Source organism: Apus apus, chromosome 4, assembly GCF_020740795.1.
Source record: "Apus apus isolate bApuApu2 chromosome 4, bApuApu2.pri.cur, whole genome shotgun sequence".
In the NCBI taxonomy this organism is placed as follows: domain Eukaryota; kingdom Metazoa; phylum Chordata; class Aves; order Apodiformes; family Apodidae; genus Apus; species Apus apus.
This window is the reverse complement of record NC_067285.1, coordinates 62,019,287-62,042,695: the sequence shown is the minus strand read 5'-3', so window position 1 is coordinate 62,042,695 and position 23,409 is coordinate 62,019,287. Positions and strand designations below refer to the sequence as shown.

Here is a 23,409-nt window from a genome sequence, read left to right as displayed (position 1 = left end):
GGAATGTTTCTTTCCAGAGACTGACAATTACTGCTGACAAGAGTTCACCTACAGCTGGGACTGGCGGAGAGCAAAACTGGTAAAGGATGAAAGTGGTTCTGCACCACCCAGCTGTAGCTGGGCAGCCTCCAGCTTCAGCTCAGCCCCTCATGCAGCAGCTCCTGATGAGAGGTATCATGCCATGCTCCTCTTCACTTCAAAGAAGACAACTGTAAGGAGAACTATTAAAGCAATTTAAAAAATTATCTGTAAGTTGCAATCTACCCAGAAATGAATGGGAATAATTATCAAGCTGCAGATTTTTACATGTTTTTTTTTTTGAGGCAATAACTGACTTAACATTTCCTCTGAATAGTCACCTACAGTAACTTCTACCTTACCAAAATGAGAGACTGGAGATAACATTTTTGCACATCGTGAGCCACATCTTCCATACTGTATCTTGTAGCAACATCTATACTCACTGTCTCCCCATTCAGTTTGTAATCCCATAAACACCTCTGCAGCAGCTCATGCAATTGTTTACATTAAAAAGCATTGTTTTTCTCAAAACAGCAAAGCTCAGCAGCCTGAAGTAAGAAGAGCCAGGCCCAGGTTATGAGGCAGGTCTCTGAAATCACCTCCTCAAATTCTCGGGGAAGAACATAACCTAACATCAATACCTTTGCTTCAACTTACTTGTCATCTGTATGACCTGAATCCTTTATTCTTCGTCTTCTGCTCTGTTGTCCCATCTATGAAATGGATGTTATGCTACACTGCAGATATGAAACAGGCCCCGAGGACATAATCTACTGGGCTGAAGTCATACACCAACTAGACTTTCCCAAATCCTTCAAACATTAGTGCATTCCAGGTATTTTTGCACACAAGGTACAATCCATGTCTATTAATCACTTTTGGTTGGATAAATGTGTTTTCTGCTGTTGAAGCGGGTACCACTACTGGCACTCCCAAGCCAGGGATGCCGACAGTCACCTTGAGCACTGCACTCCCGACAGCACTCAAACACGTGCACTGGCCCCTGGTATAAACACCTTTGAAGATGCAACAGAAACAGAAGAAGCTCAAAGCCAACAGAACTCTTTCCAAAGGTGGCTTTTTTTGGCTTGACTGCACCTCAAGATGTTGATTCTGAAGAAGGACGCAGAGAAGTTTAGCTTGCGTATCACAACTCTGGGGAGCAATGTCTTTTTTTGCAGGTTAAGACTTAAGTCGCGAAGTCGCGTACTCACTTCAATCAAGACAGTTAACTGGCATGAAGAATGTCATTAATCAGCTATGAAAAAGGGTTATCAAATTCCATATTTTTTTTTCAAAAAATCTATTAAAAAATTCCTTTGCAATTCAAATTTACTGGGATGCAGAGGGAGGTGGGAAAATATCACCAGAAGGAAATGGTTTTCCTTTTTTTGAGATTATGCATCTTTCACCAAATACTTAGAAATTCTCAGTTCATATTTGTAATAATGGGAGATTATCAGAGTCCTTAATTTACTGTTGAAGTCTGCAGTTAAGTTTTGTACCTTGAGTGAGGCACAGCCTAATCTCTGCGTGTGATTACATACAGGAGTGAGAGGGAGGTGTGTGGAGTGTAGGGAGAAGCAACTCTTATTGAAGAAAATGCTTCAGGCAGCCCTGGAGCAGAGTGGATCCAGTCTGAAAAGAATTGGCAACTCTAAAACTTTTTTATACGATAAAAATTCATTGATGCTGGCTCACACTAGGCCCACTTCAACTCTGCACTTGTCCTCTGTGTTTCCTTGGCATATCTGTTCTTTTCCTCTATCTGCTTTAGCATAACTTTATTTTTCTCTTTTATCTTTTGCTAACTGCACCCAGGGACTGGAGGGATTGATTTTTTGTTTTGACTTATTGTTTGAAGATCTGTAACTCAAAGCAGCTTCTTGCGCCTCTGATGTCTAAGCCTGAGCAGTATAAAAGGTAAAGCTTGCCCTGTGTACCAAACTGAGAAGGGATACCATTTTATAATCAGTCATCTGTGTTTTATTTTGCCTTTTTGGGAGGAAAACTATTTTAAGACTTTATAGGCAATAATACTTTAAATAAATATTCTCATAGCAGATACTATACAAGCCAGTTCTCTTTTTAAAGACAGTCAGCTATGGCTTACCACTCAGGGGAATTAAAAGAAAAAAAGAAGTTCCTAATTAAGGGAGGCCATTATACATCAGAAGATATTTGGAGCATCACGTCACACTACTGACAAGCCTACTGCAGCCAAAATGTTACCATGCAAATCTAAAAAAGCTCTTGCTCAGAGATGTGCTACCATGTGGCTGCCCTAAAACCCTGCTGGGAGGGGGAGGCAGGAGGCAGGAGATGTGCTCATCAGTGCTGCTCGTAAACAGCCATCTCTTGTTGCCATGTTAATACCACCCCGTCCCGAGACACAGAGAAGGATATTTGTTTGCTTCCTCTGCCTTCTGAGGGCCGAACTCGGGAGATTTCTTCTTTTTCCCAGGCAATTCTTCCCACCCCTCCAAAAAAAATGCCGCTGGGCTGATTTAAACAAGCAGTTCTTCAGGACATGGCACCAAGGTTTCTCACAGCACATCGGCATTTCTGTGCTGTAGAAAGCTGATAGCCATGGCACACACTGATTTTGTTTATGATCGCCCGTCTCCGCTATTCCCTGAAGTTGCCCAGCTTGCTGAAATATGGTTACATATGCAAACATTATCTCCCAATTGTAACCTCATTTTCTGCTCTGCTGGACAGCGTGACCAGCATTTGTCATCTTGCCGCCCCCGCCCGCCACATCATTCATGTGTCTATAATTGTCATCAAGATGTGGCATGTCAGCAGGACTCCCGCGTCCGCTGCTCCCCATCTCCACGCAGTCACTCAGGTAACAAACCCATAATCTCGCCCTGTTTTCATGATGGTTGAATTACACATAATTGTTTCTGCACAGTGATTGATTTCTGCCTGAATAGAGACCTCTGCCTTTTTTCAATGTGAGCGAGTGGCAGCCAAGTCTCTCCATCTAGGAGGAGGCAGCAGCCTTTGAAGAGATCAAAGCCAAGGCCGCGAGCAGTTGTGCGCCCTGGGAATATGGAAAGCCTTTATGCTCTCAACCCCATTTCCAACATCATGTTGGATTGCAGCTGCATTACATTCTGCCAGCATTCTTAATGCTTTTAGTATTGACTCTGACATCACCGATAGCTGTTTTAAAGTAACAAAAGCTGAAGGATGACTTATTTTCACAACTCTGTAATTGGAACATGCAAAGTTAGGGGAAGGGAGCATTTGTTTTCAATCTGAGATACAAAAGAAAGCACAGAAAATTATATAAGTTCCCCAAAATTAAAAACACGTTTTTCATATGGAAAGAACAGAGGGGGTATTTTTATAGCCTAGACCACACAAAATGAACTGATTATGCACATGCTTTTTCAAGCCTAAAGGCTGAAGTAAAAATACGACTGGGCAAGCGAGTCAAATTGTGAAAAAATATTGTGACTCACAGTATGTTTTGTGACTTTTAGCACCTGATGCAAGGCAAAATAATGCAGATGCCCAGGCTGTCACCTCCCCTCTCCAGCTTCTTGTAGTAAACTGTCAACCATTCATTTACCCTAAACCAGACACGCGGCACATAGCAAACAAACTCTAAATCCCCATTAGTTATCTAAAAAGATTAATAATTATCTAAAAGTGTAAAATACCAAAAAGCTTCCTCCAAGACTCCCTTTTCCCCACTCATACAGACAACTCTTAGGCTGCCTTAAAACCGTTCTTGCCACAGTACTGTTTTCAGGGGCATCAAGCACTCTCATGCTCCTCCTCTCTCCTCAGCTGGCTGGTGAAAACAAAAGTAAATCTCTGTTGAGGAAGACTGCCCTGAACTTTGATTAAAAATATGTTTACAGTGCCCTGAAAAAATATTTCTAGGCAGCTTTTAAAACTTAGCAGTGGAAACGAGGGGGAATAAGGAGAATGCAAAAAGTGAGAGCCTAGGAGGGCACCACAGCTGAACCACTCACTCTGTGTCCGTGTGCTGAACAGTCTGAGCACCACTGCTACTTTGGCAAATATTTTTATTCATTCTAAAACCACTGAGTGGAAGCTTTTAAGAGTAGTAATTTTGAAATATAGTAGCTGCCACTACAGCATGCAGAGTGGTAAAGAAGGAAGAATGTGTAAGTAAAGCATAAGCTGTAAAGAATTCAAGATTATAAATTGTAAAGAAATAAATATTATAAGGTGTAAAGAATTAAACATTATGAGCACCCATGTATCAGCAATAAAAATAATTTCCTCTTAGCTGTGTCGTTTTTCTTCTGCTGTTCTAACACTCCTTTTTTCCCTGAAATCATTAAAATCCTGACTCAAAGACAACAGCAAAGGGATCTGCCCTACCTCCCTGTGGATGCAGGGCTTATGTCTCTGTCATTTCAAGGCTGGGAAACTTTCTCATTTTTATTTTGACTGATCCTTAACACACACTAACCATCCTGAGGCTGAAATGAGAGCCAAATGTAGCAAGCTCTTTACCAAGATGGAAAAGCTTGTAATTTTTTAGTAGTATTAAAAGACAGAAGTCTTTTCTGTGTTAAACCAACGGTTTGGGGTTCAACCTCTCTATTCTCCTGCCATCCCCAGCAAATTTACTGCTTCCTCTGCACAGCCTGCTTTCTTAAATCAAGACTAATTCTTTGTGGCTCTGGTGTCCATTCTGATAACCAGAGGAATGCCCATAAAGCAACACTGAGGAAAGAAAAACAAGATGCAGGGAGCCGGAGCATACACTGTAAGCAGAGGTGTCTGCTGCCATGTTGGCAGGGCAGCTAATTCAACTTCTGCCTATCCCATCAGGAGTCCCAAGTATCTGGAAATGATTGCCAGCCTCCAGAAACTGAGCAAGCAACATGTGAAGAATTGCAAAGGCCTCAAAACCACTTGCAGCTATGGAGAAACAGCAGCAGAGAAGTAACTTTTTTACAGTGATGCAACCCTGCCTTTCACTATCAAACATGACTGTGATGAAAAAGTATGTCTTGCTGTAATTACTGCTTATTTTCCCTTCCAGGGACTTTTTTTTTCATTTGCAGAAGATTCACTTGATAGTTCTGCTCGAAAGCTTGCTACTTTTTTCACTATTCACTGAAATTTAAGAGACACCATTTAGCCCAAAACAGGCAGGCAAAGGCTGTCGGCCAGCTTTTCATACTGCACACCCACCATGTAAACTGCACAGCCAGCTCTCCATGCCTGAGCACAGGTACAGCTTCTCACACAGGCTTTCTCAGTGACCCTGTCAGGGCACGGCTGGATGACCTCACAACAAACCTTACCAGATCTTTAAATCCTGACCCCCGCAAAGTGACGACCTGCATAACTGCAGCAATCTAAGTTTTAGGCTTGGCTGCAGTGCTGGGGGATGTGCAGCTGCCAGCTGCAGCCACCGTGTACACGCTGCAGCTAGAGAGCTGTGAAGGAAGAAGAAAACAACACTGATGACCTGGGTAACCCTGGAGAGGTGATGCCACTCAGACACACCGCTCACCACATACGAAGCAGAGATCTGCGCTCCAGCAAGCACAGCCTGGATGCACACATTAAAGCAGCAGGCATCTCAGGATGCCCAGAAGTTTAAAGGCTCCAGCATCAAAACAGTCAGCACCTCCTCTGCAATACACTCTTCCCACCGGGGGCTGTTGAGGCGCAGGGCATGGCTCAGGCCATGGCAGGTGCCCACCATGGCTAGAAGAGGAAGAGAGATACCACCACTGCCAAGACACTATCCCAAATAGCTGCTTTAAGATGCAGCAGAACAAGATCTTCCTAACCCTATGTTAAACAACAAAAACCCCACTATCCTGGTGCCCAGGGGAGATGGTTGAGAAAACCTGGTCAAGCATCCCCAACGCACCAAGTGCCAGAACCTCAAATGGATGGCAGCTTCCTGGGAAAGGGAGCGTACCGTGCTGGTTATCTAACTGCATTTGGGCTGAATTTCTGAGAGAGGGACTGAGACAAAACTGAGTGGTGCAAATAATGATGCTGAGGGCAAGCAGGCTGGCCCTCCCGCAGGGGGAGAGCAAACAGAAAAGAGTGGGAAGATACAGGTGCTGCTGCGGAGAGGGAAAATGAGAAAAAAACTAAGTCCGCTTTTTGACAAAGAAGTTTTTAAGATAATTTTTTAAGATCGTCCTTGCTTATAGTTATGACTTCAGTAGGATTGCCTGGCACTTAACTGAAAGACTCAGTATGAAACACCAGCCACAGCCAGCACTGACATCAAATTTCTTCCTGTCTGCACTAGTTTTATTCCTCTTATTCACTCCCTCCTCACACATCCCAGCTTTTACTTTCTCAGACTTCTGGTTTGTTTCCATGAAAAAAGACAAAACAATCGAATAAACCTTACTTTAGAAGCAAGCTGTCTGTCATATGGGTTCCTGAAGCAAACTCTGGAAACGTGGATTTTGTTCCCACCTCTGCCATCATCCAAGTCTCTTAACAAACACGGCTTGTTCAGGTTCTCATTCGCAGAAGCCTCCTCCCAGACTGTGCCTCTGCTTTTGGAAGCAGGGTGGGAGAAGCAGGGGATGTGACCCCTCCCTGTGCCAGTGTGGGCACCAGGGATACCTCCTAGGAATCTGCCAGCAGCCACAGATGAGCTGTGATTTCCACAAGCCACATCCCCATGCTAGACTCTGCCTTGGGTAATGATACACAGAATTTGCCTATTTCATGCTCAATTGCACAGACACAAACTTTTGCTACACCCCCAAAATAGCTATAACCTACCAGTGGCACTTTTGTTACTACAGCTCTCCCAGTACTGCCTTAACCACCTGGGCTCAAATCTCAGCCACTGTCTTAACAAGCCTCCTGGGAGAACCCACCAAGCCCAGCAGAGCAGGGGGGGAGCAGGTGATGAACTAAAGGCCAACATCAGGCCCTGGCTGACTTACGAGCTAGGGGCTGCTGGGCTGTGAAATGCTGCCTCCAGAAGAGAAACATGAGACCCACACACAGACTCTTCTGCTGACTGAACCTGAAAAAATGCTTTGTCCAGAGGATGTTAGACACAAAGAGTTACTTAAAAGAAGGAGGGCATTATTTGTGCAGTGAGCACAACTGTTTAACTTGCAGAACTTACTTACATGAAGTCCTTGAGCCACAGCTGGAAGACAAGCTTCACAAACCCCTCTCTGAAATCTCCTAAGAAGTCTGTCTCTGCCACAAACACTGGGGAGGTTTCTGAAACAGCTCTGATTAAACCACACTTCCCAACTGAGTAATTATTGTTCTGCCCCATTAGCCCGCCATATTCTCCTTTCCAAATATACCTCTGGAATGAAAAAGGAAAAAAAGGGAATAATGCAAAGTCTGAAAGGAAGAGGGAAAGCTTTCTACACAAGTTGTTTTAGGAGGGCCCTTGAATTTAAGAAAGTTTCACGCAAAACAGCATTTTGACCACCTCTCCTAGAGTGTCTTAATATTTCCTTATTACAAATTATGAAGTCATCTTTTACAGGGCACTCAGATAAGAAGTTTAGCCGTTGCCAGTAAAAAAAATAAATGCAAACATGTTTGCGATAGTGCTGTCAAAACGTCTAATAAATTAACATCTTCTTGCAGTTCTCCTGACTCCTTCTGAAGATTTACATCTAATCAAAATCTCTGCACTATTATCCTAGAAATATAACTGAGGGGCAAAAAAGGCACAATAAAACCAGAAAAAAACCACACACTTAAGAGCTAAGCTCTAGAAATGCTTGTTTCTTTTTTCCTTTAAATCCAGCACAGCTTCCTTCCCTTCCTGTACCAGGGGTATTTAAGACATGAAATAATGTGAGGCAGAGTGGTTTTGAGTAACAAATTTTTCAAATCCAGTATGCTCAGTTCCAACTGAATTTCAGTTGTGTTCAGGAGGAAACTGGACAGTAAAGGACAGACACAAATATAACCCAGTAAGCTAGGGTGAGAGGCAGCAAAACAATGAGCTTTAGTGGCATTCTTTAGGGTAAATTATTTTAATTGCCTGTGTTTTTCAAAATGTATTTTAGTATGCCCAATACATAGCTTATTTCCTCAATATCTTCAAAAGTTCTCCCAGCGCCAGCTCAGTGAGTAGTTCCCTTTTCCTTCCCATGTCAGTCCTCAGCAGCCTGGAGTGACCCGGGGATGCCGCAGCCCACCCCACCGCCGCAGGCTCCTACACCTGACCATCACCCTCCAGCCTGCTTCCAAAAGCTCCTCAAGAGGCTGAACCTCCCTCCACATGCATTCATATTTGAGAAGAGGACTTGTACATGAACCTAGGGATCATTTTTACTCTTTTCAGGGGTTAATTCTTGTGCAAATGCTGAGGGGAGAAATCAAAATCTCCCCCAACTCAGAGGGTCCCTGCTCTGTGTCAAACCCCAGCTACTCCCCTGCTTTACCTCAACTTTTCTGTAACGAACATTTCTTCATTTTTTAGAAACAGAAGTGCTGCCAACCAGGCTGCAAGCAGTGCCATATGATGAAACAAGCTGCCACAACCCTACATTGAGAAGAGGACACAGCCATGAGAAGGGAGCCACTTGGTAAAAATGAACTCTGAAAGCTGCATGGCTGATTGGTTTTGCAGCACTGCTGCCTGGTCTGCAACATGGGTCGGTGGCAGAAACCTTGCTCACCGTGGGGGTACTGGGGAGCTATAGGAAGCTGCAACAAAGGCATTACAGGACTGGGTGAAGGGATGCAGAGCATATCAAAAAAACACAATCACCACTTGTAACTGCAGATTCCTAAACCTGATACAGCACCAGTTAAACTTCAGAAACTAGAGACCCTGAGCAACAAATTGCTGGACTGTAGCATTCTAACAGAGTAAACACATTTACATCACTGGACACAGTTTATCTGCATTTTAGCACATCGACAGGGAAAAGGCCTTCTCCCCAGGCATGGTCTGCATTTGACAAGCGTTGACACCTTCAATCGACACCTCCACACTGTACTTTTTTTATGCTAAACAAAGCTTGCCAATGCAAGATTTGGGAGGGATGAAGAAAGATCAAGGCAAGAAGATATGCCAGAACTGTGGAGAGACAACAGACAGTCAGAAAGATAAATCTCTGAAGCAGTTTTGAAATACAGAAAGAGGCAGAAAATTGAAGAAATAGAGCTTTACAGCATAGCTAAGTGACCAGTTACTGAGACAGAGCATTGGTTCTGAGCAGCCTATGTCACTAGGACCACAACCCAGAAATACAGGGCCTGTGGGGACAGTTTTTGGAGCTCATCTCTCTCCATTTCTGAGACAACAGCACTGTTCAACAGATCCATGTTCCCTTTCCCTGTTATTTGGACATAGATGACAAATGAGACCATTTACAGACTGCTTTTCTTTGGGTAACACCTGCTGTGTCCATCCAGACCTACATTTCAGTCAGCTAAGGGGGAAGCCAAGCCACCATCAGTATCAATGGGATTTCAGCATCACGCCCTTCAGTTGTGTCAAATCTCTTTCCCTGTGCCGACATGGCAGGCTTTGCTGCAGCTCCCACAAGTCATGGTTGCAGGCTCCTTAGAGCAGGGCTGTGGAGTGTGTGCAGTGCCAGGAACTGTGCTGGACCTGCAGCAGCAGCAGCCTGCTTCAATTGACTTTAAAGCTTCCCTACTCAAAAAGCAAGAAGGGGAAAAAAAAAACGTCCAGCAAACAGATTTCTTCTGCTCTTTGGTGAAGGAGCATTACAGGACCTCCCTTGCACCACAAGTACACACATGCACACCCCTGCTCATTCAAAGCCCTAACATTTTGAGAAGGTAGCTGGTGGCAAGCGTGTGCGTGATATCATGGGCTCCCAAGGGACTTCTTGCCCGTGCAGTGGTCTGAGTGAAGTGGACCTGCCCCCTGACTTGCACAGTGCTGTTTGAAGTACACGGCCAGAGTACAGAAAGTGCTGGGATAGGCAGACACCTTTGAGAATTAACAGTTCTTTGGTTTGCCTAATAACTCCTAAGCAAAGCAATTCTCTGGTTTATGTGTTACAGCTGGTGACAACAATACACTTACTATTCAAGTTAAACTGCTCGTGTTAAAAATATTCAAACAAATATTTGTAACTTTACCCTTGAAATTTTTGCTGAGTAAGCTCATCTCATTGATTTTCTGCACAACCTTACCTATGTGTACAGCCACTTAAAGAAAACAAACAAATGTTGAGTTGACATTTCAGTTCCATGAAAATGCTCTTCTACACGAGGGATTAGGTATCTTTGAAGATACAGATGAAGATATTCTAGGTCCTTCATCTCAATCTGAAGCATCAGCAAGCAACAGCAGCGCTAGAAGGCAGGGGAACACATGCCATTTCTCCTCAGGCAGTTCAGATCACTTTTCTTCCCCATTAGAACAGGCAATCCCTGGCTGATTAGCACAGTTGGCACACACGTTAACTCCCTACTCTACTTTTAGCTCAATCCCAAAGATTGAATGAATACATTTTTATTTAAGTACTCAATCACTTTCTTGCTGAGAGGACAGATTCCTTTGAAGTGGGAAACCCAAACTAAATAAACATATCCACAAGATCCAAGTCTCAAAATAGAAGCCATTGGGTTTCTGGATTTAAGTTATTCTGAATGCAATTTTCTGAACTGAATCTAACGCTTGCAAAGTGCCTAAGTGACAGAGACACTAATCCCCAACTGCCCAGGCAGGAGCAGCTCGCCCAGCAGCTGCGCCACCTTCCCCACAGCGTCCTGTAAGAAGGGAACAAACCCAATGGCCAGATGAGAACAGTCTTCACAGCAAATGTGCGTTATGGCCAGAAGCAGAGAGAGCTGCTTGCTAGCCAGGACAGTGGCAGTTTAATGGGAGTAATCTACACACAACTAGAGCATCACAGCGCAAGGCTGCCCAGCAGCAGTGGGGAGGACACAGCCGAGGACAGCCTGCCTCCATTAGGTCAAGGACCCATAGTTTGTGGGAGCGCTTCCCTTGGACTGGTCACATGCTGGATAGTGGTCTGTCCATGCAAGATCAACACAGGAGATCACATCAGGCCACAGAACACACAGCCTGCAAAATGTTTGGTGTCCGAAGTAAAACACCCTTGCACGCCTGTCTTCTGAGAGACAGACACACAGTGTTTTACTACTAGCAAAAAAAAGCACATGCCTCTAATAGAACTTCAGAAATATTACAGCAGCAGTAAAATGCTTTTGTGTGGGTTATTTCCTTTCTGTATCAGGAGGAATTTTCCCTAACTATAAACAGAAGTTAAGCACTCAGGAGGAACCAGGCTTGCAGTACCCAGGCTTTTCAATGCCTGCAACCATGCAATGTTGCAACTACCTGGAAAAAGTCTTCTGCTTTTGATGCTTGAACCTGTGGAGCTTCAGGCTTTCTTCTCGAGCCATATCCTCCCTGGCATGTTCAGTCTGTAACAAGCTATTCTTATTAACATTTTTTCCTGGGCTGAGATTAAGTTGGAGAAGAGGTGGCACAGCACCAAAATAACAGGAATGACATTTTGCTCATAAACCACCCTAAAATGTAAGCGTCAGTGTCACTGTTTACAGTTTATATTTAATCAGCTCGTAGATACAGGGAAAAAAGGATATTTATAACATAAGCATGCCCAGACCTTGATATTCAAAAGCTGCAACTTTGATGATTTGTAACGGGTGGGGTTTTTGATTACATCTCCATTGAAGCCACACAAATACAACTGCTGGCTCTGTCCTGACAGTCAGGAGAACATTTTCTTTACCACTTGCCCATTCACAAGTACACAGATTTGCAAATTACATCACCCTGACAAGAATAAGGCAGCAAAAGCGGAAAGGCTGTTTCCTCCACCAGGATGCGCCCAAAGAACACGCTCATGATGGACATACGTACATGAGACTCTGCCTGGATTCTGCCATCTTTTCACAAGCAACCAGATCAGGCTTCAGATAAAATCCAACCTGGAAACCCTTCTTCTGCCCCTTTTCCTAATGGAGAATTCATTTTACTAAGGGGGAGAAAGAAAGTACAACCCAAGCTCAGCCCATGACCGTTCACGGCTTGGATCTGTGTTTCACAGAGACCTGGCTCATATCTTAGACTGATCAGCTGTGACACTTGAGTCAGAGCAGCTGACAGACACGCTTGCAGCAGTGAGTCCCTCTAATAGAGCTGAGCAGATTTCTCTTCTCTCCCGGTGCCAAGCCCCTCAGATAAAATTCCTCTCCGCACTCACCCAAATGAACCCCAGCAAGTTTTGCTTCCACAGCATTGGGAAGCCTTGTGCTCTTCTTCATCTGATTTTGAAGTTATTTAAGAAGTTATTTGGAAGACAAACAGTGTGCAGGGTGAAGCGACAGAGCCTCGGTGCTGGACGAGCAGCTCTGGCTCATCGAGCCCCTTGGCTGCTCGTGCAACTCACTTCCTTCAGCATGGATCTGAGGTTGCACAGAGAAGAAACGAGACGTGTGACAGGAACGCAGCTGTCTATGGCCCTTGGAGCATCCTGCTCTGATGTCAGCTTGGGAATTAGTGCAAAGCTTTCTGATTGGTGATACGGGAGCAGAAGCTGAGCCCCAACATCTGTGCTACAAAGTCTGTTTCATACTGGGCCATGGAGCTTTCAGCTGACCATGGCTCCCAGCAAGTGCTTAGAATCGCACAGTTGGCAGAAGCTGACTCTCAGGAAACGAAAGTATTATAAATAATGAGGCTCATGTCCTTCTGTAGCTGGATATGCTAGCTCTAACACTCCCATACATTACCCTAGAGGTCCCAAAAATTCCCCATAAGCAAGTGAACCAACCCGCTTTCAGGGGCACAGCAAGATGCAGTTAGGGAAATAAACCCCTCTTATTGGGGCTTTGTAGCCATGCATTCTTCCTATTTCTACCTTCATCCTCCTTCCTGCCTATATATTATCCACACAATTTCTCCTGAGCTGTTAGCTCTTCAAGACAGAAGCTACCTCTACACCCCTTGTCATGCAGATGCACCCAAGGAATATCTAAAACTTGGGCAAGGTAGGGGGGTCCTGCATTTAAATGTTGTTCTTTGGGTTCAGACTCTCTTAGTGGAATTCCTCATCATTTTCAAATGGATATGCTGTGTTTTGCAAGTCACTGGAAGGTGTTTATAGATTGTATCCTTCAACCTATTTAACACCTCCAGCTGCTACAAAGAGACAGTTTAGCCACAAAGAAATAAACCCCGACCCAAACAACCGATAAAAAGAGACAAAAGGGATGTTGCAGAAATCCTCTGTCTTCCCACAGAAAGTGTAAATAATTGGGCAAGACGGAGAAACAAAGACAAAATTATTTTCTGGATGAACTTAACACACAAGAGAAATTATTATTCTTCCATCAGCTCCTTGGTCCCCACATTCCCAGCATACAGATGAGAAAGGTTTGCTACCCCAAAACTAACAAAACAAAAAAGAAACACCCACAGCTGTCTCCATCTCCCACCTTCAGTACCCCCACGACACTGAGAAACCACCAAAAACTATCTCGAGCACACAGGATGCACGTTCACCAGGTGTTACTGCGTTTTTATACCAGCATGTGCCATTTTTCCTGAAGTCAACCAAAAAGAACTGCTTTGCTTTTTCACTTACCCGCTGTCAGATACAAATGTGTACTGTGGGGCAAGCCTTGTACCAGAACTTGTAATTAACACTCTCCTGCTCCTACAAATGCAACTTGTAAAAGGCAAATCCGTTTTCAGTAAAATAAAAAAACAGGGGGAAAGGGAAGGGAATATGAGAACACTCTAGCAATAGCATTTGGAAGCTGAGAAATCCTAATAAAACCTCTCCCCTGCACTGAAATTACACTTCAGTTTCCTTCTTTTAAGGCTTATTAGACACGTCGTGTCTGACTACAGATTTAATTTTTTTATTTTAAAGAGCAAGAATTTAAAGCGCTTGCTTTTTTTTTTTTAAAAAAAAGATTGTGTTATTTTTCCTGCATATGTTGGCGAAAGCAACTTTTTTCTCATTCCAAGAGGTATTTACTGGCATAGCGAGCCCAGGCCACCTCCATCAGAGACAGTCCTGGTCCTGGCTCTGGCTGCTTTTTCCCAGGGGTGCATCCCCCCAGGCAGTCTGCAGGGAGCAGGGTCCTTCCAAGGGTTTGTGCTGGGTGGAAAAAAAGGCGATTCAGCACCCCAGGGCGGCTTTTTAATCCTGCCTAACACCTCGAGGCAACAGATGCAGCAACAAGAAGTGGCTTTGTCATGCAAATGTCAGGGCACAGGTACACACCGCAGGGCTGCTCCCGCACAAATGGCCGGGGAATGACACCCCAGGGGAGACCTCCACCTCCAGAGCTTGCTGATCTCGGCTGCTCCTTACCCCTGGCACATCCCCCCGAAAAGGGGAGCGCGAGCAAACCTATGGGGCAGCAGTCGGGACCCCACAAAGGTGAAGAGGCAGCAGGGCTGGAGCCGGACCTGTGGCTGGCCATGAAGCAAGCGAGCGTGTCATCTCCTGGATGCAGCGTTTTGATCTCGCGCGCACTAAAACCTAGCTGTCAGCTAGGAGACTAACAAAGATTATAGTTCAATTAAACAAAAAAATTATTTAATAACTCAAGCGTGTAGCCTTGTGGTTAAACTGAAAGAACTCCGGGCTTATGTCAACATTGGAGCCCTGCAACTGCACGATTTGACCAAAATAGTGGTGCTGCTTTAACATGCAAGAGCAACATTGAACTAAATCAGCCCCTCTGATGTTCAGCACGCAGTTTTACAATTAGAAAGCAGATGCTTTCCCCCCCACAAAGTACCCATGTAGGATGGTTCCTCAAGTACTTGAGCCAACAGCCTCCACAAGAAGCCGATACTCCAGGGGCATTGATGCCAGATCAGTAAAAAGTAGCAGCCCCACAGCATGCGTACATGGAGAAAATTCTCAGTTAATAATGACTCTGGATTTTGTTGTTCAAAGCCTTGCACCAGCACTAGGGATTTTCTTAGGAAGGTAAGGTGGTAAAGAGTGGGTAAAAAAAGGTTCCAAGTTTCCCAGTCATCAAAGGGACAGGTTTGAGCCTCCGTTACCTCTTGAGAAGCTTCATCCTTTTCCCAAAGATACTGAACTGAAGATTTCTGTAGACTAGTGTTTACAACAACAAATATCAACACACCACGGTCATCGTGCTTCACACTAAATGGCTGTAAGCCTCTGAATTGTAATTTATGCACACGCAAGGTCCTTTTTAAAAAAGCAATATATTGCATGCATTTTCGCATCTTTCAAACACAGTGACATATAAAAAGGGCAGATCCGTGTGCTTCCCAGTGCCAAACCAACCTGTCATTCTGAGTGCAAACATCCACTAATTTAACACTCTTTGCTACTGTCAAATTAACAACACAGATTAGGCCCTCTTTTTTTTTTTTTTTTTTCTTTTTTTAAGTCAAAAGCCATAAACCTGAAGAAAAATCATGAACATCAGACAGCAAAATAATTCCAGTTGTCTGACAGATTGCCAAACAAAAAATCTAAGAGCCGGTAGACGGAAAACGGCTTTATCACAGGGAACTAACAGCATCCAGCTTCTCATATCACAGTACACACAATTGCAGCAGCATTTTTTCCAGCAGGATGCCTACAAGCAAATTTGTCTCCTGCCCCATTCTAGTTCTACGAATAAAATTTCCATAGCTCATTTTATAGCATTGCCTCCCCTTCTCTCTGTACGTATACCAAGAGGCTTACAAAAAATAAATAGGAATTGACTACCCAAAATTTGAAGTACACTAAAACCCATCAAGTGTGCATCTACATCAGTGGAAACAGAGGGACCAAACTGGAAGAATTGGTGCCAGCCACAAGGTAAATGAAAGCTCTAATGACTGCATCACAGTTGATATTAATTCCTAACCAACCATTTCACCATTTGTGGCTGAAGACACAAAATATGTTTCAAATCAGTACTGCCAGATAAACAAAAGGTTCACACAGAACAAATGATGGCAGAAATAAACATACATCAGCAAAGAGCAATGCCATTTCTGAAGAGAAAAGAATCCAATCTTTTCATCTTACTGACAAGCAACTTCAGCAGTTCTGCTTTCAGCCCTCAATTTTCCTCAACAAACTAAGAGTTAAATCCAGAAAATTCACATCTGTCCCAGTCACTACAAAGACAGCATTTACATCATTCCGTCGTACATTAGCCTACAGTCGTAAAGAAAGACCCCTCCTCGCCCCCAGAGCCCCCAGCCCTGTTCAAAGGACGTCAGACACCATAGACAATAATCTCAGCTTCTCCAATGCAACTGCAACCAACACGTCTAAGAGCTCCCAAACTCCACTGGATGGAGGCTCTGAACAGCAGAAGCACAACCTTGACTGTAACTGAAGCTAACCCAAAAATCTCAGGGTGAGCACGCGCTGCAGACCGAACAGGAGGAAACCCAGCTTGCCAAAACCAGTCTTTGGAAGAGATAACTCACTGTTCTGGGGATGGGTGGCGACAGAGATCCATTAGGCATGTATGGGTCATTATTCATATTTGGCATCATGATATACCCAGAATAACCAGAGTACGACGGTCCCTTGCTGTATAAGCCACTGTCTGGATGCTTTCCTATGGAAAAGGAAACAAAGATTACATTATTCCTCACATATGCATTTCTTGTAAGTTAGATCTCTTAAACAGGTACTGTGCATTCATAAAAATGTACTCCATGCAAATGTTTCCTTACTCATGGAAATTATCTCTAACAGAAAGTGGTCGACAGCAATTTGTAAAATTTGTTTTTTAAAGAAGAGTTAATTCTTAAAGGAGCAAGCACTCTCAGTGAGGAGCTTATGCTTAAAATACAGAATACTCTCAGAGTAACCAATTTATTTTGCTTGTCCCTGTTCAAATAGGCAGAAACACCACCAATGACATCACATTTCTCAAGCAGCAGTTTTCTCCCATTTTATACATCCCTCTAAGATTTGTGGACTCAGTAGTATTGCCAATACAGGTTTCCAAAATCATTGTTAGGAAACAGAGGAACAGGGCAGTGACAACTAGATATAGTAATTTCCTTCTCTTGCTGAGCACTGCGTGTGGCAAACAATTCACTCCGGCCGCACTCACCAGGAACAATTAGAGAGCAGGGGCTGGCTTGGAAGGAGACCCTAACAATTTGGGGGGGTGAGCCACTGAAGACATATGGCACTACAGTCAAGAGGGAAGCCAAGTGTGGGAGGCTATTTTGTAGCAAAATTAAAAATCTGGGTCCAGGACCTGCAAAGGGGGGTGAACAGGTCACGCACCAATATGACTGTTGTCAATGATTCTACTCAAAAAGTGAGATTTAAAAGGATGCAAGGCTGAAAAAAAAAACCTGTACAGAGCTGACCTTCTCCCCCTCACTGCCAAAATGCTATGAGCATGGCAATTATTGCTTTTAGGCTGTTTAATGACTAATTTGGAGAAAGATCACCACAGAGTCCCTGAAAGCACCAGGACTGATCTGTGTCTGTCTTTATAGAGAATTTATGATCTGGTTTAGTTCATGATAATATGCATTCCATTTTAAACATACTCTCCCAACATTCACAGCACACATTCTTTGTACATGTGTCCAGCTTACTAAGTGATATCCAGCAAACTCTGTTATTTCCTCTGTCCTTCTCAATCAAAATTAACCAGCTGGTACATTAAAAAAATCAAGAGGTCTGCTGATGCTTAGATTTGGAAGGGGAGATTTAAGCAACAGAATTTGGCTATGGGGCAAAATGCACAAGAGTTTCTGAACACACACAACTCAGCTGTGCTGTATGAGTGAAGAGATAGATACATTTAAGCTGATATCCTAAAAATAGTTATTTCTTCAGCGAAGATCCATTTGGCCTACTTATCAGTTTCTAAACAACTGAAATACCATTTGGTCACTCAAGATAAACGTGCTGCACATTCATCTCCTTCTAAAATGTGCTTTGAAAGCGCCCTGGCATCCCTCTTCCCCAAAAGGTACTAAATTTATGATTCCCAAGAGAAACTAAGCTCCAGTCTGACAACCGTGTGGAGGCTCACAGGGCGACAATATCACAAGACAAGACTGCACACTTCTCACCTTCCTCGGGGTGCTCTCTGCCTTTATCATGGTAGGAATCCTGTGCTTGAGTCTGCCTGGAAACCTGACCACAGGGAATCCAGCACCAGGAAAGAAGAAAAAGAGGAAAAGTAATTGTATAGATGCTCATTTAACGATCACAACACTACAGCTTCCTGTAGAAAGAAAAAGGCTAAGGCAAGAGATAAGCATCTTTCTATTCCCTCTTAAGTCTCTTGGTAGGCAACTGTACCAAAAACATTTGTATATACGATAGTTTTATGACAACGTTAATAACCATGGGGCTTTGCAAAGCACTTCTAGCAGAAGTACCTACATTTAACGAAAGGGTCTTACTTCTGGAAAATAACTGGAGTTTCGGTGGCTGAAACATTCTTCTTAAAAAGATTTAAAAAAAAAATTAAAATCAGGTTGCCCTCATTACCAGATCTGGACATATATATATATTTATATATATTTTTATATATAAAAAACAATAACAAATAATTACAAGAAAGAAGAAGAAGGGGAAAAAAAAAGGCAGGTCGCCCTGAAGTTGTTTTAGCGTCGGGAAATTCTTCCCAAACAGTTTTATGCAAATCCCTTAAAGAGTTTACGGCTAATACTCCGATCCCGCTGATTCTACCGAGGAAATTTCATGGCTGCTTGAGGTCCAATACCGTTGCACCGTCGGGGGACCAGCGGGAACTTTCTCGTCCCGGGCGCAGCGCAGAGGGGGCGGCCTCCCAGCACCCCAGCCCATTCCCGAGCGCGGAGGCCGCCCGGCTCTGCCCGCAGCCTCTCTGGGAAGGGGAGTTGGGGTGAGATTTTTTGTTTGCTTTTGGTTGCTGTTGTTTTTTTTTCGGTTGTTGTGTTGTTTTTTTTTTTTTTATAGGGGAAATTCGGAAAATAGGGTTTCTTCGGTGCCCCGCCGAAGCTCCCTCCCTCGCTCCCTCCAGGCGGCCTCCCGCGCCCCTGCGCCCGCTCCGCTCCGCGCTGCCCCGCGGCCGCGCACCTCGTGCCCGTTGGCGCCGGGGGCGATCTCCGACTCGTTGACGAGGGAGGACTTGATGTCGGCCAGGTCGCCCTCCTCCTCGGGGTGGCTGATTTCGGCGAAGATCTTCTCTTTCTGGGGGTCGCCCTCATCCTTGAAGGGGATCATCTCGTCGGTAGCGCAGAGCTCCGGGTCCCCCCCGCCGCCCCCTGCCCCCGGCAGCTGCGGCATCCTCACGGCAGCGCGACGTCTGCTGCGGCCGCCGGCCCGCCGCGGGAAGGGGAGCGGGAGGAGCAGCGGAGGGAGGAGGAGGAGGGAGGAGGAGGAGAGAGGAGGAGGAAGAGGAGGAGGAGAGAAGAAGGAAAAATCCCGTGAAGTCCTCGGGGTTGCTCTCAGCAGCTGGAGACCCCCGCCCGTCCGCCCGCCCCCTCGGGGCCGAGGTACCCCTGCTCCCGCACGGCACCGGCCCTGCGGGGAGCCTTGACCCGCCGCGCCACACAGCAGGAATAATACGAAATAGACCCGTTTGTGTCCCGCCCGCCTCCAAGGACTGCTCTGGGGCCCGCCCCCCAGGAGCCCCGTCCTCCCCCATCCACCCCCCCGGGGCCCGGGCTCACCCTGGGGGTGAGGGGACACGGCGGGGAGCGGAGCCCGCCCGAGTTTCGCCTCCAAGTGAAGTTGGCGCTACCCGGGCGGGCCCGAATTAAAATGGCTGGGGGGGGGAGGAGGAAGGTGGCAGGGGGAGGGGGCACCCCGGGAGACGGGGACGGCGCTGCCCGCGGCGCGCACCCACCGGGCCTTTGTCCGCCGCGGCTCCGGGCACTGCTGGGCTCGGCTCAGCGGCACCGCGGGGGGCGTGGGGGCGAGAAAGAAACAGCCCCGGGAGAGAGGGAGGGAGGGAAGGAAGGAGGGAGGGAGGGATGGAGCGGGCTGGGAGGCATTCCCGCCCCCCCCCCCCCCGCTTCCCTCCGCGCCCGCGGGCAGGAAAAAAAGTTGCCGCCGCGGCGCCTCCGCGCCCCCGGCCGCCCCCGCGCTCAGCCTCCGGCGCGGGGCCGCCTGCCGCAGCCCTGGGGTGGGGCGGGGGGCGGCGGTGGGGCGCGGGGCGGCAGCGGAGCAACTTCAGCATCGCTCCCGCCCGCCGTCCCTCCCTCCGGCGGCGGGGCGGAGGCGGTGGAGATGAAAGGAGCCGCCGCCGTGACTGACACCGTGCCCGGGGCGGGGGGGCGGGCGGCGGGGGCGGGGAGGGGAGGGGGCCGGCGGCCCGGGGGGGAGCGGGTGCGGGGCTGTGCCTGGGCAAACTTTGCTCAGGCTGCGTCGGGCAGCCTGCGTGTGTCTGTGTGCGTGTGTCTACATGTACATGCGTGCGTGTGCCGCACCGGGGGGGCTGCGCCGGGGCACTGGCTCTCCGCTCCTACCCAGCCGGGAGCCCGCCGAGGGGGACACAGGCACTCGCCGCCTCCCCAGGCAGACAGATCCGTGCGTTTAGGGCTGCTTTGTTGAGACTTCTCTTTCTGGGGAAGGAGAGGGGGGGGGGGGGGCTGCGGCCACACGGCGCTTCTCGGGGAAGGGGAGCGGGAGGGAGTGTGCGAGGATTTGCCCCAGTGCTGCCTGTGCCCGTTTCGGACGAAGGGCAGGATTAACGCACAGCGATTAAATCCAGCAAGTGCCCAGCAGGAATGCGTAGTAGCCCCCGAGCGAGAGGGAGAAAAACAGCTCGGGGGAGCTCGCCTCGGTTTCACACGGGTAGACGGAGCCAGAGCAGCACCAAGAAATTGATTCCTCGCCTCGTCCCATTTCTTCAGCCGTCGCGCTGCCCCGTTAGCTCCCGGGTGGCACGGCATCGCTCCGGTGAAGGGCACATGAACAAAACACAAACACAAAACAGCAACAAAAATCTAAAACAAAACGCCAAACCCACATCCAAACAAAAGCCGGCGCTGCGTTCGGCAAGCGTTAGGATCTGCAACTTTTTTTTATTTTTGCGAACGCGATGGGCGCACATTTTTCAGGAAACAACTTCCCGTGATTTTGGCATCGGAAAAGTGCGGTTCGTGTTTTGCACATGCCCCGCTAGATTGCTAAACCTTCAAGCGCCGGGAGACGGAGAAACAGGAACACGTGGATGCTGAATCCGTTTTCAGCAGATGCCTCTCTCGGCGCGGCGGCAGGGCTGGCCGGGACTCGGGCGGGCTGAGCCCCGGTGCCCGCCGCGCCGCAGTTCCCGGCTCTGCAGCGTTGCCCACGAGCGAGTAATTAAAATCCAGCTGAGAAATGAGACCCGCCACCCCCCTGGAAAGGGAACAGGTTGTGGGAAACGGGAGAGATGGATTTGTCAGATCGGAACAAGTGCGAAAAAGAAATAATCGAGGAAGAAAAAAAATTGACAAATGTAAACCCTGGAAAGGGGCTTAATTTTGCAATGCTCCCCGGATGGAGGGAAAGCCCCTCTCTCGCGAAGGCGGCTGGGGAGAGGCGATTGGCAAGCGGTTGTTTGGAAAACGACAACTCGGGGATGGTTTGTGCGCGGAGATGCCGCCGCATCCCTCCCGCTCCTCTTCCCGGCGCTCGACAGGCACCCGGGCCGGGGGAAGGTGCCCCGGGCCGGTCCCTGTGGGAACCCTCCCCTGCGGCGGGCGCCCGAGCCTTGCAGCCCGCTGCCCCCGACGGGGCGGCCCGGCAGCAGGCGGGGGTCCTGCAGCGCGGCCACCCGTCTGTTTCATTACCGGGTCCCTCTGGAAAAGCAGCCGCCCCCCACCCCTCCGCAGTCCCGGGGTCTCCCCCTTCATGTGGGCTGGAGTTTTTCCCGGATCAGTTTTTGGTGGAAAGGTTTTGAAGGCAGAAAAGGGCCGGGGTGGGGGCGGTTGGGGGGGGAGGGGGTAGAGACCGTAATGATTTATGACAAGAGGATGAACTCAGGAAACCTTAACTCCGACGCCAGATTTGACTGGAGACAACACAAAGCTGCCGCTTTACTCGCAGTCCGTGGGGCTGGGGAGTGGAGCTCGGCTGGGATGGGGGTAAAACAGCCTGGCGGGGGGCGTTCCCCGCGGTGCCCCTGCCAGCGTCCGGCAGGACCCCGCCGCCGGGAGCGCGCCCCCGAGAGCGCGCCCGCCGCCCTGCCCGCCGGCACCCGGCTCCGCACCGACAGACGCGCGGTGCGGTACCTGAACAAGGTGGTTTTTTAACGTGTTGTTTGGTTTGGTTTGGTTTTTTCCCTTTTTTTTGGGAAAAAAAAAGTGCTTTATTTTTTTCCTTTTAGTTTTAGCATTTCCTTTTAGGTTGTGTATGTTCGCGTGATTTTTTTGGTTGGTTGGGTTTTCATTGTGGCTGTGTTTTTGCCTCGTAGCTCTCTTTGGTCGTTTGAGAGGGTTTTGGCGTTTTAGAGGTTCGTTGTTTGTGTGGGGTTTTTGTGGTGTTCCCCCCCCCTTTTAGTTTCCATTTCAGTGTTGAGGGGGTCCACACCTCCAGTACTCCCTGACGGCTGGCCCAGCTCGCCCGTTCTCCCCGTGCGGGTGGGGGCGAACAGGGACGGTAAACCCGCCGCCGGACCCGGGGCGGAACGAGCACCCGCGGTCTGAGCGGCGGGACGAGAGGTTTTGGGGGGGGGGGGGGGAAGCTGATCGGGAAGAGTGGGAAACTGGGGTCCCGCCACCCCCGGCCCACAAAGCGGGGTGCGGGGGGGGGGGGACAGTCCGGCGTGCGAGGCGCCGTTCGCCGCCGGCGCCCGTTATATAGGGGAGGGCGGGAGCGGGGCGGGACGGCGGCGCCTTTGATGTCCCGGCGGCGGCCCCTTTGATCCCCCCCCGTCCCTCCTCCCGCGCCCTTTGTGTGACTAAATTTGGCAGGAGCATGGAGACGCGCCAGGGCGCCCACGTGTGCGCCGAGCTCCCAGCTGAGCGGGCAAGGGTTTTCTTCCGGGTAAGGAGACAGCGGGGGAGATCAAAGAGTTTGGGGAGCTGGAGATGAAATGTGCAGTGGAAATAAAATAAAATAAAAATAATAATACCAAAAGAAAAAAAAAAAAAAAAGACAACGACAACAAAAAAACCCTGGACGCATGCCAGCCCGGAGGCACAAGGGAGCGGGGGGAGCTCTGCGCACATGGTGGGGAGGGCGGGAAGGAGCTTGTGTTTCCCCCCGAGGTGGGGGGAAAAAAAATAAAATTTGCAAAGGGGGTTGCAGTTGTTTTCTGAGCGGGAAAAAAACAACAACAAACCAAACAAAAACAACGTAACAGACAAACAAAAAAACCCCAAACCCAAACCACTAAAGCCAAAACTAAAACCCCAACTCTTTTGTTTAAAACCATCGGGCTGTGGAGCCAAGCGGGCTCCGCTTGGTCGTGTCCTGCACCCGTCTTGGGCTGCGC

The 23,409-nt window shown here is 47.7% G+C and overlaps 1 protein-coding gene across 4 annotated transcripts in view; it reads right to left on the bottom strand.

Annotated features, from left to right (window-relative positions):
- Positions 1–19,292, bottom strand: part of LEF1 (lymphoid enhancer binding factor 1) — a 71,047-nt gene extending 51,755 nt beyond the window's left edge. For 2 of the 4 annotated variants that reach the window (XM_051616873.1, XM_051616875.1), the window contains exons 1-3: positions 19,062–19,292; positions 18,068–18,131; positions 16,448–16,581 (exon numbers count right to left, since the gene is read on the bottom strand). In XM_051616873.1, coding sequence (XP_051472833.1) covers positions 16,448–16,581; positions 18,068–18,131; positions 19,062–19,271 — 408 coding nt within the window. In that variant the 5' untranslated portion in view covers positions 19,272–19,292. The remainder of the gene's footprint in view (positions 1–16,447; positions 16,582–18,067; positions 18,132–19,061) is intronic. The other 2 variants (XM_051616874.1, XM_051616876.1) reach the window with 1 other exon arrangement.
- Between the last annotated feature and the right edge of the window lie 4,117 nt (positions 19,293–23,409).